At 50.5% G+C, this 16,310-nt stretch overlaps 1 protein-coding gene across 1 annotated transcript in view; it reads right to left on the reverse strand.

Moving 5' to 3' along the window:
• The window catches only part of LOC140406257 (plexin-B1-like), a gene marked incomplete at its 3' end in the record, with an annotated part of 71,408 nt that overhangs the window by 29,588 nt on the left and 25,510 nt on the right, over positions 1–16,310 (reverse strand). Inside the window, exons 3-4 of the mRNA XM_072494375.1 lie at positions 5,218–5,397; positions 4,895–5,023 (exon numbers count right to left, since the gene is read on the reverse strand). Coding sequence (XP_072350476.1) covers positions 4,895–5,023; positions 5,218–5,397 — 309 coding nt within the window. The remainder of the gene's footprint in view (positions 1–4,894; positions 5,024–5,217; positions 5,398–16,310) is intronic.

The raw sequence follows: 16,310 nt of genomic DNA on the forward strand, positions 1-16,310 counted from the left end.
GGAGGCCCAGAAGACAGCCGGAACCCACGGCTAGACTAGGGTAAGAAATATCTTTTTCACCCATTAAAAGTCTTAAAGCCGCATCAATCAGTACTTCGACCCTTGAAAAGAACATTTTTTATAGATTGTGTTAAATAAATCAAGTGCTAGTCGTTGAGACTAATGTAGACGTGACTGGAAGATTAGTCACTGCAGTAACTAAAATAAAACAGTCTTTGAGGTCTTTAAGGCAGTCAGCGATCAAGAAAATTTATGGCTGATCCAAATCAAAGTGTAGATTCAGAGCCTTTAGCAGGCAGAAAATTACTCCCCACTACATCCAAGGGGGGTGCTGGAATACCAGATGTTTCTGTTGAAGATATGTTGGGGGATTGTAGATCTTTCACTCGTAGACAATTTGACCTATGTGAAACCTCAAAAAAAATTGAATCAAAGTATGATATCCCCAGAGGACAGTGGTCCTTCAATAATATCAAGAGAGCATGGGGAAAATGCACACGATTACACAGTGCAGAACGTGTAAAATGGTCCCTGGTAATTACGGGTCAGATACACAGTCAGCAAGAGATCATTGTTAAAAATAAAAGTGATCATCAGCTTCAGTCCACTAAAGACCAACTAAGTGCAGTTGTGGAAGGATTGCAAGATGCAAAATCCAAACTTGAGCATTATGATGAAATTAGAACAGATTTGCAAGTTGCAAAATCCAAACTTGAGCATTATGATGAAATTAAAACAGATTTGCAAGTTGCAAAATCCAAACTTGAGCATTATGATGAAATTAGAACAGATTTGCAAAACAAAACCTCTGAACTCCAGCAGTTATCTTTTCAAATAACAGAATTCCAAAATCAAGTCTTTGAAGTGGAGTCAAAATACCGACAATTGCAATTAAAAACTGAGCGAATTGAACTTGAAAATTGCAAGTTAATGAAAGAAAGATGTGTTTTAGAAAGAGATATAAACAACGTAACTGAACACTGCAATTCTTTGACAAACAGGCTTTCTGTGCAGAAAATTGAACAAACTCAGAAAGCAGCCCAAGCAGACGAAGATAGTGTTCAAATCCAGCCCATGTTACCTGCTGCTCCAGCGGCGGCTGGTGCAGCACCTGCAGGAATATCAGCAGTAACTACAATTTCACCACCAGCGCTAGAACAAACATGTACACTTGCTCCATTAAAATCATGTAAGAAAATACCACAATGTCTTTTCTGTGGTAGAGTAGGACACTGGATGGCAAAATGCTATCAAAAACAATGGATGGATTCGAGAGATGATAATGAAGTAGACAATGTTCACTACAATACATTTCCACCTCGTGGTCAACCATGTAACACGTACCAACAAGACACACCCAGTATGGCTTCTGGTCAGCAACACTGGCTAAGCAACTACAACCATGGTTTGCTTTTACAGTTAATCAACAACAGTATCATAATAGCCCAACTGTTTACCACATGGCTTCACAGAATCATCTCAGGCAACTGCCTGTTCGGCCTTCCACCATTATCCAATATGAAGATGATGTTCTGATAACCTCCATCAATAAAGATGATCATGACAAAGACTTACAGGTGGTCTTGAACCACCTCAGTGCTAACAGTCACAAAGCTAGCTTTCACAAAGCACAAATTGCCCAGAAAGATGTTTACTTGGACAGAAAATTTCCAAACGAAAAAGGGAACTTACTCAGAACAGAAAGGCTGCCATCAAAGCAGCTAAAGAATCCTCAATGTATCGCTAAAAAGTTGCCAAGAACTGTCAACTTAAGAAAACTGTCATTATTCTGAACGTTGCTTTATTAATTTAAAGAAATTAACATATCTTGTTAGCTGTGTTTCCTTTAACAGAATCGACAAATTCATTGACAGAAAATCAAGATACAGCACAAGATTGGTTCAGTTATATATTTAATAAGTTATTGTATTTGATATTTTAAAATAAATGTTTAAAATTAGTCTGGAAATTAAAACTCCAAACAATGTGGAAGCTGTTTTTTTTAAAAAAACAACTCAAATCTATATTCCAAAAGAACAGATTGTTCAAAGACATTTGATAACGTGAATTTGGCAGCAATCCAACTTTTACTCCCAGTCCATTTGAGTGACAAATATTTTTTTTAAAGTTTGGAGATGCGAATGGCATCATTCCAAGCTATACGCCTCTTTTTGTCTCTGCAAGAAAATTAACCCTTTCAACAAGCTTTTGTGTATAATCCAGAAGATGTCAAAGACTTGACATCAATTTTGATAATCATTTTACCATTTATTACTAGATCATATGTTCAACTTTTTACTGTATCAATCAGTATATCAATGTTAAGATCTGTAAAATGATTAACCGTAGTATTACAAAATCGAATGGCACTTGACTATATGCTAGAAAGAAGTTAAAGATTTGGCATTACAGGTCCAAAAAGAAATCAAAAACTTGATCCACCCCAATTTATCTCTCTCTGGGATAAAATTTGTGGGTGGTTTGGACACACTGAAATGTCCACAATAAGAATAATCCAATTCTCCTGTGTAGCTGCATTCATCATTTACATAACAGACCAATGTGATCAAATTTGATTAATTTATTAATTATAATAATTATTTTGAAATGCCTGTTGCAATGTTAAGTGTCCATTTTATTGTTTAAAACTGTAATGACAATATGAATTAGTTATTCTTTGCGCTTTTACCTATCCTATCGCATTAATGATGTATTTAATCTTTTCTGATATATCTCACTTAATTTTTTGATTTATCAAAGGGCCGACTGTTGAAGCCAGGTATTTCGAATACAACTAGTATAGGTAAAAGATAGCTGTTTAAGCATAAATATTGAGCCCCAGTTTTAAATACCCATTTATACAGCATAGTTCACTTTTACTGAGGTCCGTTGTTCTGGCAAATGCATATTTTCAGAGTCAGTGTGACATTAAAACAGCACAGTTGCAAGATAATTTGACAACGCTTGTGCTAATTGTCAAGGACAAGGACTGAATACCATAGCAACATGAAGACACCATTGCTCACAATGCAGACAACAGCTGGGTCAGAAAAGCTAATGTTGCACATTGAAGATGGACGGCTTGCCATCAAATCAAATGTGTTTGAGTCTAACCCAAACCAATTCGGATTATATTGGGGTGTGATTAGATGACTTAAGACAGATATGAAAGTGTATAACTGAAAAGTTTCTGCCCGCCATGTTAGTGTTGTCTTTTGGTGTTGTCTGTCCTTAATTTCTGTCTTTGATTCTAGTCTCCATTTTAGAGATGTCTTTTGGGGGTTCTGTCAGTCTACCAGTCTGTGTCAGTGATGTTAGTCCACTTTTGACTTTGAGTTTGAGTTTAGCTGAAGATTAGCTTTCTCTCTCTCTTCATGTTTCATTGCCAGACTTTGACCTTTTAAAAGTTACTTTCGAGCTGTCTGCCTAAGCAAAAAAGATAATGGGCGAAATTCTCCCCCAACGGCGCGATGTCCGCCGACTGGCGCCAGAAACGGCGCCAATCAGACGGGCATTGCGCCGGCCCAAAGGTGCGGAATGCTCCGCATCTTTGGGGGCCGAGCCCCAACATTGAGGGGCTAGGCCGACGCCGGAGGGATTTCCGCCCCGCCAGCTGGCGGAAATGGCGTTTGTTGCCCCGCCAGCTGGCGCGGAAATGCGGCGCATGCGCGGGAGCGTCAGCGGCCGCTGACAGTTTCCCGCGCATGCGCAGTGGGGAGAGTCTCTTCCGCCTCCGCCATGGTGGAGGCCGTGGCAGAGGCGGAGGGGAAAGAGTGCCCCCACGACACAGGCCCGCCCGCGGATCGGTGGGCCCCGATCGCGGGCCAGGCCACCGTGGGGGCACCCCCGGGGTCAGATCGCCCCGCGCCCCCCCCCAGGACCCCGGAGCCCGCCCACACCGCCTGGTCCCGCCGGTAAATACCAGCTTTGATTTACGCCGGCGGGACAGGCAATTTCTGGGCGGGACTTCGGCCCATCCGGGCCGGAGAATCCAGCGGGGGGTCCCGCCAACCGGCGCGGCCCGATTCCCGCCCCCGCCCAATCTCCGGGAGCGGAGACTTCGGCGGGGGCGGGGGCGGGATTCACGGCGGCCAACGGCCATTCTCCGACCCGGCGGGGGGTCGGAGAATGACGCCCCCGTCTGTAATTCTCTGAAAGCTTCGAATTGTCTACGAATTGCCTTTTAAATGACTTTCAAATTGTAATCAAGCGACTACAAATAAAACAATTCCTTTTGGCACCTGAGAAGTTTATACTGCAAATTTCTGCTGAGTTCCAGTATTCGCAAAGTGCTACTGGTAACCGAATAGCAGAGATGATATAAATTCCTTCAACTTTACACAGTCGAATAATACAAGGAATCGAACAACTTGGATAGTCCAGAAATATTACAAATCTTACAACTTGTCGTATTGCGCCAGGACTTGATTCATCAACTAAGCTTCCCCCAAACTTGGCGTCTGAGCCCCTCACCATCCCGACTGGGAAATATATCGGCCGTTCCTTCACTGTCGCAAAATCCTGGAACTCCCTCCCTATCAGCACAGTGTGTGTACCTACACCACTTGGGACTGCAGCGGGTTCCAGAAGGCGGCTCACCCACCCCCTTCTCAAGGGGCAATTAGGGACGGGCGATAAACGCTGGGCCTGAGGCAGCGACAGACATGATACATTAAAAAATCTCCACCTGTCCTTCAATGATCTTGGCACAGATACCCCCAGGTCCCTCTGTTCCTGCAGCACTTTCGGAAGTTTACCTCTTATTTTATATTGTCTCCTTGTTCTTCCCACAAACATTTGAGGAGAGTTTTATGTTAAACGCAGCGAGTTTTTGAGGAGCCTTTACCGCTCCCCCCCCCCACCCCGCTCACCACCCTCCCGTGGCAGCTCTCACCTGTGTTGATGTCAGGACATAGACATGGTCACCCTCCGGGTCCAGGAAGAGATCCCGGTTGATGGGGGATCCTGGCTGGATTGTCACACTGCCGAACATCCGGGCTTCGGAGCGGGACCTCAGGAAAACCTGCGTCGGAAGGTGGGGAGACGTGTGAGTGAGGGAAGGTGATGCCCTCCAGCCTTGACCCCCCCCCCCCCCCCATCCATCCCCACTACCACCAACGTGTGCCCACCCCTCACCCACACTGCCCACCCCTCCCCCTCACCGCCCCCACCCCCCCCCCCAACCCACCGGCCGCAGTACAAGACAGAACCACCGACCTTGTGAAGCTTCCCCAGGCGATCGCCCAGGAATAGGATGGTGTTGTTCATGTCACTGGTGACCGCCACGGCGGTCAGCTGGACGGAGTCGGTGAGCGCGGCCACGGCCTCGACTGGGATGTTGCTGGCGATGGGACTGGGCGTGTGCTCGTACCCACACGGGTACCTCTTCGTGGACTCCTGGAATGACAGAGGCAACACGGGGATCCTCGCGTGACCTTTCACCTCCCACCCCCCCCTCCCCAACTCAGCCACCCCAAACAAATCGGACACTCTCACGACAAGAACCACACATCCCTCAGCCCGCAAAACATCCCGAGACGCATCACAGCAGCAGTGAGCGCCGCCCGAGACCCCCGAGGAGATACCAGCGTCTGCCCAACCCCTCAGTGCACAAGGAGGCCATTCAGCCCACCCAGTCTGCACTGACCCTCTGAAAGAGCACCCAACCCCGCCCACTACCCCCCCCCCCCCCCTCCCCGTCTTGTCCTGTCCCCAAAGGTCCAACTGAACCTGCACATCCCTGGACACAAAGGGGCAATTTATCATGGCCAATCCACCTAACCTGCACATCTTTGGACTGTGGGAGGAAACCGGAGCACCCGGAGGAAACCCACGCACACACGGGGAGGATGTGCAGACTCCGCACAGAGAGTGACCCAAGCCGGGGTTCAAGCCGGGTCCCGGGCGCTGTGACGCAGCAGTGCTAACCACTGTGCCATCCGAGGGTGACCTGAGAACACAGTCCAAGAGGTCAGTTATAAGGAGCGTCTGAAAGGAGAGAGAGCGAGACAGAGACAGAGAAAGAAAGAGACTGAGATAGAGAGAGACTGACAGAAACAGAGAGAGAGAGAGAGAGAGACAGAGACAGAGAGATAGAGACTGAGATAGAGAGAGAAAAACAGAGAGAGAGACAGAGAGAGAGAGAGAGACAGACAGAGAGAGAGAGAGACGGAGAGAGATAGAGAGAGCGCGAGAGAGAGACAGTAAGATGGAGAGAGACAGAGAGAAAGACTGCGAGAGAGCGAGACAGAGAGAGAGAGGGACTGACAGAAACAGAGAGTTACACAGAGGCTGAGATAGATAGAGAAAGAGTGAGACAGACGGAGACAGAGAGAGAGACAGACTGAGAGAGAGAGAGACAGAGAGAGACTGAGAGAGACAGAGAGACAGAGAGAGAGAGAGAGAAAGACAGTGAGAGACAGAGAGACAGAGAGAGAAAGACAGAGAGAGAAAGAGACAGAGAGAGAGACAGAGCGAGAGAGACAGGTAGAGAGACTGAAATAGAGAGAGAGAAAGACAGAGAGAGAGAGAGAAAGACAGTGAGAGAGAGAGAGAGACAGAGAGAGAAAGACTGAGAGAAAGAGACAGAGAGAGAGACAGAGACAGACAGAGAGAGAAAGACTGAGAGAGAGAAAGACAGAGAGCGAGACAGAGAGAGAGAAAAAGAGAGACAGACAGAGAGAGAGAGAGAGAGAGAGACAGAGAGAGAAAGAGAGATGTCATGATATTCAAACACACACATCATGATGGACACACTAACAGGCAAATCAGAGTACACAACACCACAACCAATCACAGACAAGAACACCAACCACATAAAAAGCACGAGCACGACACCTGGAGGTCAGTAGGTCTGGGGAGAAGGAAGCATGAAAGAGCTGTTGAAACACCACAAGCAGGGAGCCCCCCACGTGCAGAGTGCAAAGACCAAGTTGTAAATAGCAAGTTTAAATAAACAAGTGTTGTACCATATGCAACTGTGTTGGCTCTTCTGTGTGTTAGAACACCCAACACCACATGGTACAGGAGTGGATCGATACCTGCCTACCAACCTGCCATTCTGGACATGGACCACACCGGCAAACCGCAGCCGATGCAAGTCACGGGGAACCTAGGCACCAACTGGAAGCTCTACAGGCAGCGATTTGACCTGTACATCCGTGCCACCGAAAAACAGAATGTCTCGGATGATTCGAAGATTGCAATGCTCCTCTTCTACGCAGGCCCCCACCCAAATGATGTCTTTAATTCACTGGTGTTCGAGGAAGGCGAAAACCAGGCCAAATATGACACGGTCATCCTCAAAATGGACCAGCACTTTCAAACTGAAGTAAACGAAACTTTCGAAAGATACATCTTTCAGCAACGCCTGCAAGGTAAGGAGGAGCTTTTTCAACCCTTTTTGACGCACCTCCGGATTCTAGCGCAGTCCTGCGGTTACGGCACCACCACAGAGTCCATGATCAGGGACCAGATTGTTTTTGGCGTTGCCTCCAGTGGCCTACGCCAGCAGCTTCTTAAAATAAAGAGCCTCACCTTAGCGTCTGCTGTGGAAGCCTGTGTCCTCCACGAAAATGCTACCTGCCGTTTTGCCCGATTTCAGGCGTCCGAGCTGGCACGGAGGGGGTCCCCAGCCGTCGAATCGGCAAGCCAGGCCGCCCACGACGTTGAACGCATCCAGGCCGTCGATTTCTTCCCGCCCCACGGCCCGGACGACAGCGGCCGCTTCCCGCGCTTTTCGCGGTCTCCCGCGCAGGTGCGCGCCAAGAATAACGGCCACAACGAGGGACGCACTGCGCAGGCGCGCCCACCGCAAGATCGCACTGCGCATGCGCAGTGGCGCAACGAACGCCGTGACGTCATGACGTGCAGCAAGTGTGGAGGTCTACACTTAAAAGGGCAATGTCCTGCAAAATACCAACAGTGCAACAGATGTGCCATGATAGGCCACTACGCAGCCCGCTGTCGTGCGGCTCAACCCATGGATCCGGCGCATCCTCGACAACCTCGCACACGAGTCAGGACCGTCCAGCCCACGCATCAAGACTTCCAGTTAAGTGATGCAGATGACCAGGATGACTTCAGAGTTGCCGTCATTGATGTCAACAAGGTCAATGCCATCAATCCAGACGATGAGTGGTGTGCCACCCTGACGGTCAACCGATCGCGCGTCGCCTTCCGTCTGGACACCGGCGCATCCGCCAACCTGATTGCTTACTCTGCAGTCCAGGCCATGAAGGTCAAACCACTCATCACACCATCCCGGCTTAAGATGGTTGACTATAACGGGAACGTTATCCCGTCCGTAGGATCTTGCCAGCTACAGGTGACTCACAAGAGGTACACGGCCACACTCCCCTTCGAAGTTGTGGGCTCATCAAAGGACTCGTTACTGGGCGCACAAGCGTGTAAGGTCCTTCACCTGGTACAGCGCATCATGTCTCTCTCTCCAGATGAGATATCCGACTTCCCGGATGCTGAGTTCCACGCGAATCTCCATTCCCTCCTCGCTCACAACCAGGAGGTTTTTGAAGGCATGGGGACATTGCCACACACGTACAAGATTCGACTCAGACCGGACGCCATCCCTGTCGTTCACGCACCTCGCAGGGTTCCTGCGCCTCTCAAAGACCGCCTCAAGGCACAACTGCAGATTCTTCAGGACCAAGGGGTCCTATCCAAGGTCACGGAGCCCACGCCATGGGTCAGCTCCATGGTCTGTGTAAAGAAGCCCTCTGGCGAGCTCCGTATATGTATAGATCCAAAAGATCTGAACAACAACATCATGCGGGAACACTATCCCATCCCAAAACGAGAAGACCTCACCAGCGAGATGGCGCGAGCCAACATATTCACTAAATTGGATGCGTCCAAAGGATTCTGGCAGATCCAACTGGACCCGGCCAGCCGAAGACTATGCACATTCAACACCCCTTTTGGCAGATTCTGCTACAACCGGATGCCATTCGGCATCATTTCGGCATCTGAAGTATTCCACCGCATTATGGAGCAGATGATGGAAGGCATCGAAGGGGTACGTGTATATGTGGACGATATCATCATTTGGTCCACCACTCCGCAGGAACACATGCATCGTCTTCGACGTGTCTTCACCCGCATACGGCAAAATGGCCTGCGTCTCAACCGTGCGAAGTGTGCTTTCGGCCAGACGGAGCTGAAATTCCTCGGGGACCACATCTCAAGGTCCGGGGTCCGTCCCGATGCAGACAAGGTTAGCGCCATCACAGCCATGCCACGACCGGCTGACAAGAAGGCTGTCTTAAGATTCCTGGGCATGGTCAACTTCCTTGGGAAGTTCATTCCCAACCTGGCTTCTCATACAACAAACATGCGCCATCTCGTAAAAAAATCGACGGAATTCAACTGGCACCAGTCGCATCAGCAGGAATGGGAGGAGCTCAAGCACAAACTGGTCACGGCACCAGTGCTGGCCTTCTTTGACGCGACTCGCCCTACAAAGATCTCAACAGACGCCAGCCAATCTGGTATTGGAGCGGTACTCCTGCAAAAAGACAGCACGTCATCATGGGCCCCGGTTGCGTATGCCTCACGAGCCATGACCCCTACCGAACAGCGCTACGCGCAAATCGAAAAAGAATGCCTGGGCTTGTTAACTGGACTGGACAAGTTCCACGACTATGTGTATGGCCTGCCACGATTCACGGTCGAAACTGACCACCGCCCCCTGGTCAACATCATTAACAAAGACCTGAACGACATGACTCCTCGCCTCCAGCGCATCTTACTCAAACTCAGGAGGTACGATTTTGAACTGATCTACACTCCGGGGAAGGAACTCATAGTGGCGGACACTCTTTCCCGAGCAGTGAGCACACCACCAGATGCGGAGGGGTTCGTGCGTCAAATTGAGGCACACGTGACTCTGACAGCAGCAAATATGCCAGCTGATGATCCTTGTCTGGCCCACATACGCGCAGAGACGGCGACTGACCCTCTGCTGCAGCGAGTGATGCGCCACATGACGGAAGGGTGGCTAAAAGGGCAGTGCCCCCAGTTTTACAATGTGCGAGATGATCTCACCAATATAGACGGGGTCCTTATGAAATCGCATAGGATCGTCATTCCACACAGTGTGCGCCAGATGATTCTTCGTCAACTACACGAAGGCCACTTGGGTGTCGAAAAATGCAGACGAAGGGCCCGGGCGGCGGTATATTGGCCGGGTATTAATGAAGACATAGCCAACATGGTGCTCAACTGCACAACCTGTCAGAGGTTTCAGCCGGCGCAACCTCCGGAAACACTTCTACCACACGAGATGGTGACGTCCCCCTGGGCGAAGGTGGGTGTTGACCTATTTCACGCGCTCGGCAGAGATTACATTGTTATTATAGACTACTTCTCAAACTACCCGGAAGTCATGCCTCTCCATGATCTGACGTCGTCCGCAGTCATTGGGGCCTGCAAGGAAACGTTTGCTCGCCATGGCATTCCAAGGACTGTCATGTCAGACAATGGACCTTGTTTTGCCAGCCGTGAATGGTCGTCCTTTGCCGCAGCATATGGTTTCACTCATGTGACATCCAGCCCTCTGCATCCACAATCGAACGGGAAGGCTGAAAAGGGTGTCCACATCGCAAAGCGGCTCCTGTGCAAGGCGGCTGATGCCGGATCGGACTTTAACCTTGCCTTGCTGGCCTATCGATCGGCCCCGTTATCCACGGGCCTCTCGCCAGCGCAGCTACTAATGGGTCGCTCCCTCAGGACGACGGTACCTTCCGTCCTGGCACCGACAACAGACCATGAGGCGGTTCTTCGGGACATGCAACTGCAGCGTGATCGCCAGAAAGGTCGGTACGACACACGAGCGACGGACCTGCCCCCCCTGTCCTCCGGAGACAAAGTACGCGTCCATCAACCGTATGGTGGCTGGTCAGCACCGGCCGAAGTCCTCCGACAAGTGGCTCCCCGCTCGTTCCTGGTTCGCATGCCGGATGGTTCCGTGCGTCGCCGCAATCGGCGCGCCCTTCGCCGACTTCCACGTTCACAGCCACACAACACGCCAGATCCTCAACAGGCTTCCGAGGATGACTTTGTGGAGCTGCCGCACATCACGCCCTTTCCATCGCCACCCATGGCCATGCCTGCACAGCAGCCGGTGGTTCTTGATCCACCCTTAAGGCGGTCAACCCGAATTCGTCGCAAACCCATTAGAATGGACTTATAATACAGTTCATATGTTTAATAAGTTGGACAATTTTACATGATAACCTGTTGTTGTTTATCGTTCCAGATGTCGTCTGACTGGACAACTGTTCAAAATTTTTTTTCTTCTTCTCTCGTTCGCATTTCTGTTATGTTATGGTACAACTGGATTCATGTGACGCACTCGACATCGCCCCATGTACATAGTTCCGTCATAGACACATGCTGCACACGACACACACACACTCTTAGATGCACTCACGTCACGATCATATTTATTACCACGTAGGCACATATCTTTGTAAAAAGGGGGGATGTCATGATATTCAAACACACACATCATGATGGACACACTAACAGGCAAATCAGAGTACACAACACCACAACCAATCACAGACAAGAACACCAACCACATAAAAAGCACGAGCACGACACCTGGAGGTCAGTAGGTCTGGGGAGAAGGAAGCATGAAAGAGCTGTTGAAACACCACAAGCAGGGAGCCCCCCACGTGCAGAGTGCAAAGACCAAGTTGTAAATAGCAAGTTTAAATAAACAAGTGTTGTACCATATGCAACTGTGTTGGCTCTTCTGTGTGTTAGAACACCCAACACCACAGAGAGAGAGACTGAGATAGTGAGAGAGAGAGAGAGACAGAGAGAGAGAGAGAGAGATTATCATATCATAGATTAGCATAGAATTTACAGTGCAGAAGGAGGCCATTCGGCCCATCGAGTCTGCACCGGCTCTTGGAAAGAGCACCCTACCCAAGGTCAACACCTCCACCCTACCCCCATAACCCAGTAACCCCACCCAACACTAAGGGCAATCTTGGACACTCAGTTTATTTATCCTGGCCAATCTACCTAACCCGCACATTTTTGGACTGTGGGAGGAAACCCACGCACACACGGGGAGGATGTGCAGACTCCGCACAGACAGTGGCCCGAGCCGGAATCGAACCTGGGACCCTGGAGCTGTGAAGAGAGAGAGGGGACTGAGAGACACCAGTCAGTGTACAGATATCTCCGTGAGAGAGAGGGGACTGAGAGACACCAGTCAGTGTACCGATATCTCCCTGAGAGAGAGAGAGAGGACTGAGAGACACCAGTCAGTGTACAGATATCTCCCTGAGAGAGAGAGGGGGGACTGAGAGACACCAGTCAGTGTACAGATATCTCCCTGTGAGAGAGAGGACTGAGAGACACCAGTCAGTGTACAGATATCTCCCTGAGAGAGAGAGAGGACTGAGAGACACCAGTCAGTGTACCGATATCTCCCTGAGAGAGAGAGCGGACTGAGAGACACCAGTCAGTGTACAGATATCTCCCTGAGAGAGAGAGGGGACTGAGAGACACCAGTCAGTGTACAGATATCTCCCTGAGAGAGAGGGGACTGAGAGACACCAGTCAGTGTACAGATATCTCCCTGAGAGAGAGGGGGGACTGAGAGACACCAGTCAGTGTACAGATATCTCCCTGAGAGAGAGGGGACTGAGAGACACCAGTCAGTGTACAGATATCTCCCTGAGAGAGAGGGGACTGAGAGACACCAGTCAGTGTACAGATATCTCCCTGAGAGAGAGAGGGGACTGAGAGACACCAGTCAGTGTACAGATATCTCCCTGAGAGAGAGGGGACAGAGAGACACCAGTCAGTGTACAGATATCTCCCTGAGAGAGAGGGGGAACTGAGAGACACCAGTCTGTGTACAGATATCTCCCTGAGAGAGGGGGGACTGAGAGACACCAGTCAGTGTACAGATATCTCCCTGAGAGAGAGAGGGGACTGTGAGACACCAGTTAGTGTACAGATATCTCCCTGAGAGAGAGAGGAGACTGAGAGACACCAGTCAGTGTACAGATATCTCCCTGAGAGAGAGGGGACTGAGAGACACCAGTCAGTGTACAGATATCTCCCTGAGAGAGAGAGAGAGACACCAGTCTGTGTACAGATATCTCCCTGAGAGAGAGGGGACTGAGAGACACCAGTCAGTGTACAGATATCTACCTGAGAGAGAGGGGACTGAGAGACACCAGTCAGTGTACAGATATCTCCCTGAGAGAGAGCGGACTGGGAGACACCAGTCAGTGTACAGATATCTCCCTGAGAGAGAGAGAGAGACACCAGTCAGTGTACAGATATCTCCCAGAGAGAGAGGGGACTGAGAGACACCAGTCAGTGTACAGATATCTCCCTGAGAGAGAGGGGACTGAGAGACACCAGTCAGTGTACAGATATCTCCCTGAGAGAGAGAGGGGACTGAGAGATATCAGTCAGTGTACAGATATCTCCCTGAGAGAGAGAGGGGACTGAGAGACACCAGTCAGTGTACAGATATCTCCCTGAGAGAGGGGGGACTGAGAGACACCAGTCAGTGTGCAGATATCTCCCTGAGAGAGAGAGGACTGAGAGACACCAGTCAGTGTACAGATATCTCCCTGAGAGACAGCGGGGACTGAGAGACACCAGTCAGTGTACAGATATCTCCCTGAGAGAGAGAGAGGGGACTGAGAGACACCAGTCAGTGTACAGATATCTCCCTGAGAGAGAGAGAGGGGACTGAGAGACACCAGTCAGTGTACAGATATCTCCCTGAGAGAGAGAGGACTGAGAGACACCAGTCAGTGTACAGATATCTCCCTGTGAGAGCGGACTGAGAGACACCAGTCAGTGTACAGATATCTCCCTGAGAGAGAGAGGGGACTGAGAGACACCAGTCAGTGTACAGATATCTCCCTGAGAGAGAGAGGGGACTGAGAGACACCAGTCAGTGTACAGATATCTCCCTGAGAGAGAGAGGGGGGACTGAGAGACACCAGTCAGTGTACAGATATCTCCCTGAGAGAGAGGGGACTGAGAGACACCAGTCAGTGTACAGATATCTCCCTGAGAGAGAGAGGGGACTGAGAGACACCAGTCAGTGTACAGATATCTCCCTGAGAGAGAGAGGGGGGACTGAGAGACACCAGTCAGTGTACAGATATCTCCCTGAGAGAGAGAGGGGGGACTGAGAGACACCAGTCAGTGTACAGATATCTCCCTGAGAGAGAGAGGGGACTGAGAGACACGAGTCAGTGTACAGATATCTCCCTGAGAGAGAGGGGACTGAGAGACACCAGTCAGTGTACAGATATCTCCCTGAGAGAAAGAGGGGACTGAGAGACACCAGTCAGTGTACAGATATCTCCCTGAGAGAGAGGGGACTGAGAGACACCAGTCAGTGTACAGATATCTCCCTGAGAGAGAGAGAGAGGGGACTGAGAGACACCAGTCAGTGTACAGATATCTCCCTGAGAGAGAGGGGACTGAGAGACACCAGTCAGTGTACAGATATCTCCCTGAGAGAAAGAGAGAGGGGACTGAGAGACACCAGTCAGTGTACAGATATCTCCCTGAGAGAGGGGACTGAGAGACACCAGTCAGTGTACAGATATCTCCCTGAGAGAGAGGGGACTGAGAGACACCAGTCAGTGTACAGATATCTCCCTGAGAGAGAGAGAGGGGACTGAGAGACACCAGTCAGTGTACAGATATCTCCCTGAGAGAGGGGACTGAGAGACACCAGTCAGTGTACAGATATCTCCCTGAGAGAGAGGGGACTGAGAGACACCAGTCAGTGTACAGATATCTCCCTGAGAGAGAGAGAGAGGGGACTGAGAGACACCAGTCAGTGTACAGATATCTTCCTGAGAGAGAGAGGGGACTGAGAGACACCAGTCAGTGTACAGATATCTCCCTGAGAGAGAGAGGGGACTGAGAGACACCAGTCAGTGTACAGATATCTCCCTGAGAGAGAGAGGGGACTGAGAGATATCAGTCAGTGTACTGACTTGTGGTTTTATCTTCCAGTGAAGACTTGTTTGTGAATTCCTTCCTTCTCTGAACACAAATATGTGAACCAAAAGAATATTTTGCAAGATCACATTCCAGTTTTGTCATCAAACAGGATTCATTCAGGAGAAAATGTCACTTCATGAGCTTTGTGTTCCTGAGGTGCCAAATCATTGACCCTCTGACAGTGCAGCACTCCCTCAGTCCTGACCCTCTGACAGTGCGGCACTCCCTCAGTACTGACCCTCTGACAGTGCAGCGCTCCCTCAGTACTGACCCTCTGACAGTGCGGCACTCCCTCAGTACTGACCCTCTGACAGTGCGGCGCTCCCTCAGTACTGACCCTCTGACAGTGCGGCACTCCCTCAGTACTGACCCTCTGACAGTGCAGCACTCCCTCAGTACTGACCCTCTGACAGTGCAGCACTCCCTCAGTACTGACCCTCTGACAGTGCGGCACTCCCTCAGTACTGACCCTCTGACAGTGCGGCACTCCCTCAGTACTGACCCTCTGACAGTGCGGCACTCCCTCAGTACTGACCCTCTGACAGTGCGGCACTCCCTCAGTACTGACCCTCTGACAGTGCAGCACTCCCTCAGTACTGACCCTCTGACAGTGCAGCTCTCTCTCAGTACTCACCCTCTGACAGTGCAGCACTCCCTCAGTACTGACCCTCTGACAGTGCGGCACTCCCTCAGTACTGACCCTCTGACAGTGCAGCACTCCCTCAGCACTGACCCTCTGACAGTGCGGCACTCCCTCAGTACTGACCCTCTGACAGTGCAGCACTCCCTCAGTACTGACCCTCTGACAGTGCAGCACTCCCTCAGTACTGACCCTCTGACAGTGCGGCGCTCCCTCAGTACTGACCCTCTGACAGTGCGGCACTCCCTCAGTACTGACCCTCTGACAGTGCGGCACTCCCTCAGTACTGACCCTCTGACAGTGCGGCACTCCCTCAGTACTGACTCTCTGACAGTGCGGCACTCCCTCAGTACTGACCCTCTGACAGTGCGGCTCTCCCTCAGTACTGACCCTCTGACAGTGCGGCGCCCCCTCAGTACTGACCCTCTGACAGTGCGGCGCTCCCTCAGTACTGACCCTCTGACAGTGCGGCGCTCCCTCAGTACTGACCCTCTGACAGTGCAGCATTCCCTCAGTACTGACCCTCTGACAGTGCAGCACTCCCTCAGTACTGACCCTCTGACAGTGCAGCACTCCCTCAGTACTGACCCTCTGACAGTGCAGCGCTCCCTCAGTACTGACCCTCTGACAGGGCGGCACTCCCTCA

Source organism: Scyliorhinus torazame, unplaced genomic scaffold (genome assembly GCF_047496885.1).
Source record: "Scyliorhinus torazame isolate Kashiwa2021f unplaced genomic scaffold, sScyTor2.1 scaffold_386, whole genome shotgun sequence".
In the NCBI taxonomy this organism is placed as follows: Eukaryota; Metazoa; Chordata; class Chondrichthyes; order Carcharhiniformes; family Scyliorhinidae; genus Scyliorhinus; species Scyliorhinus torazame.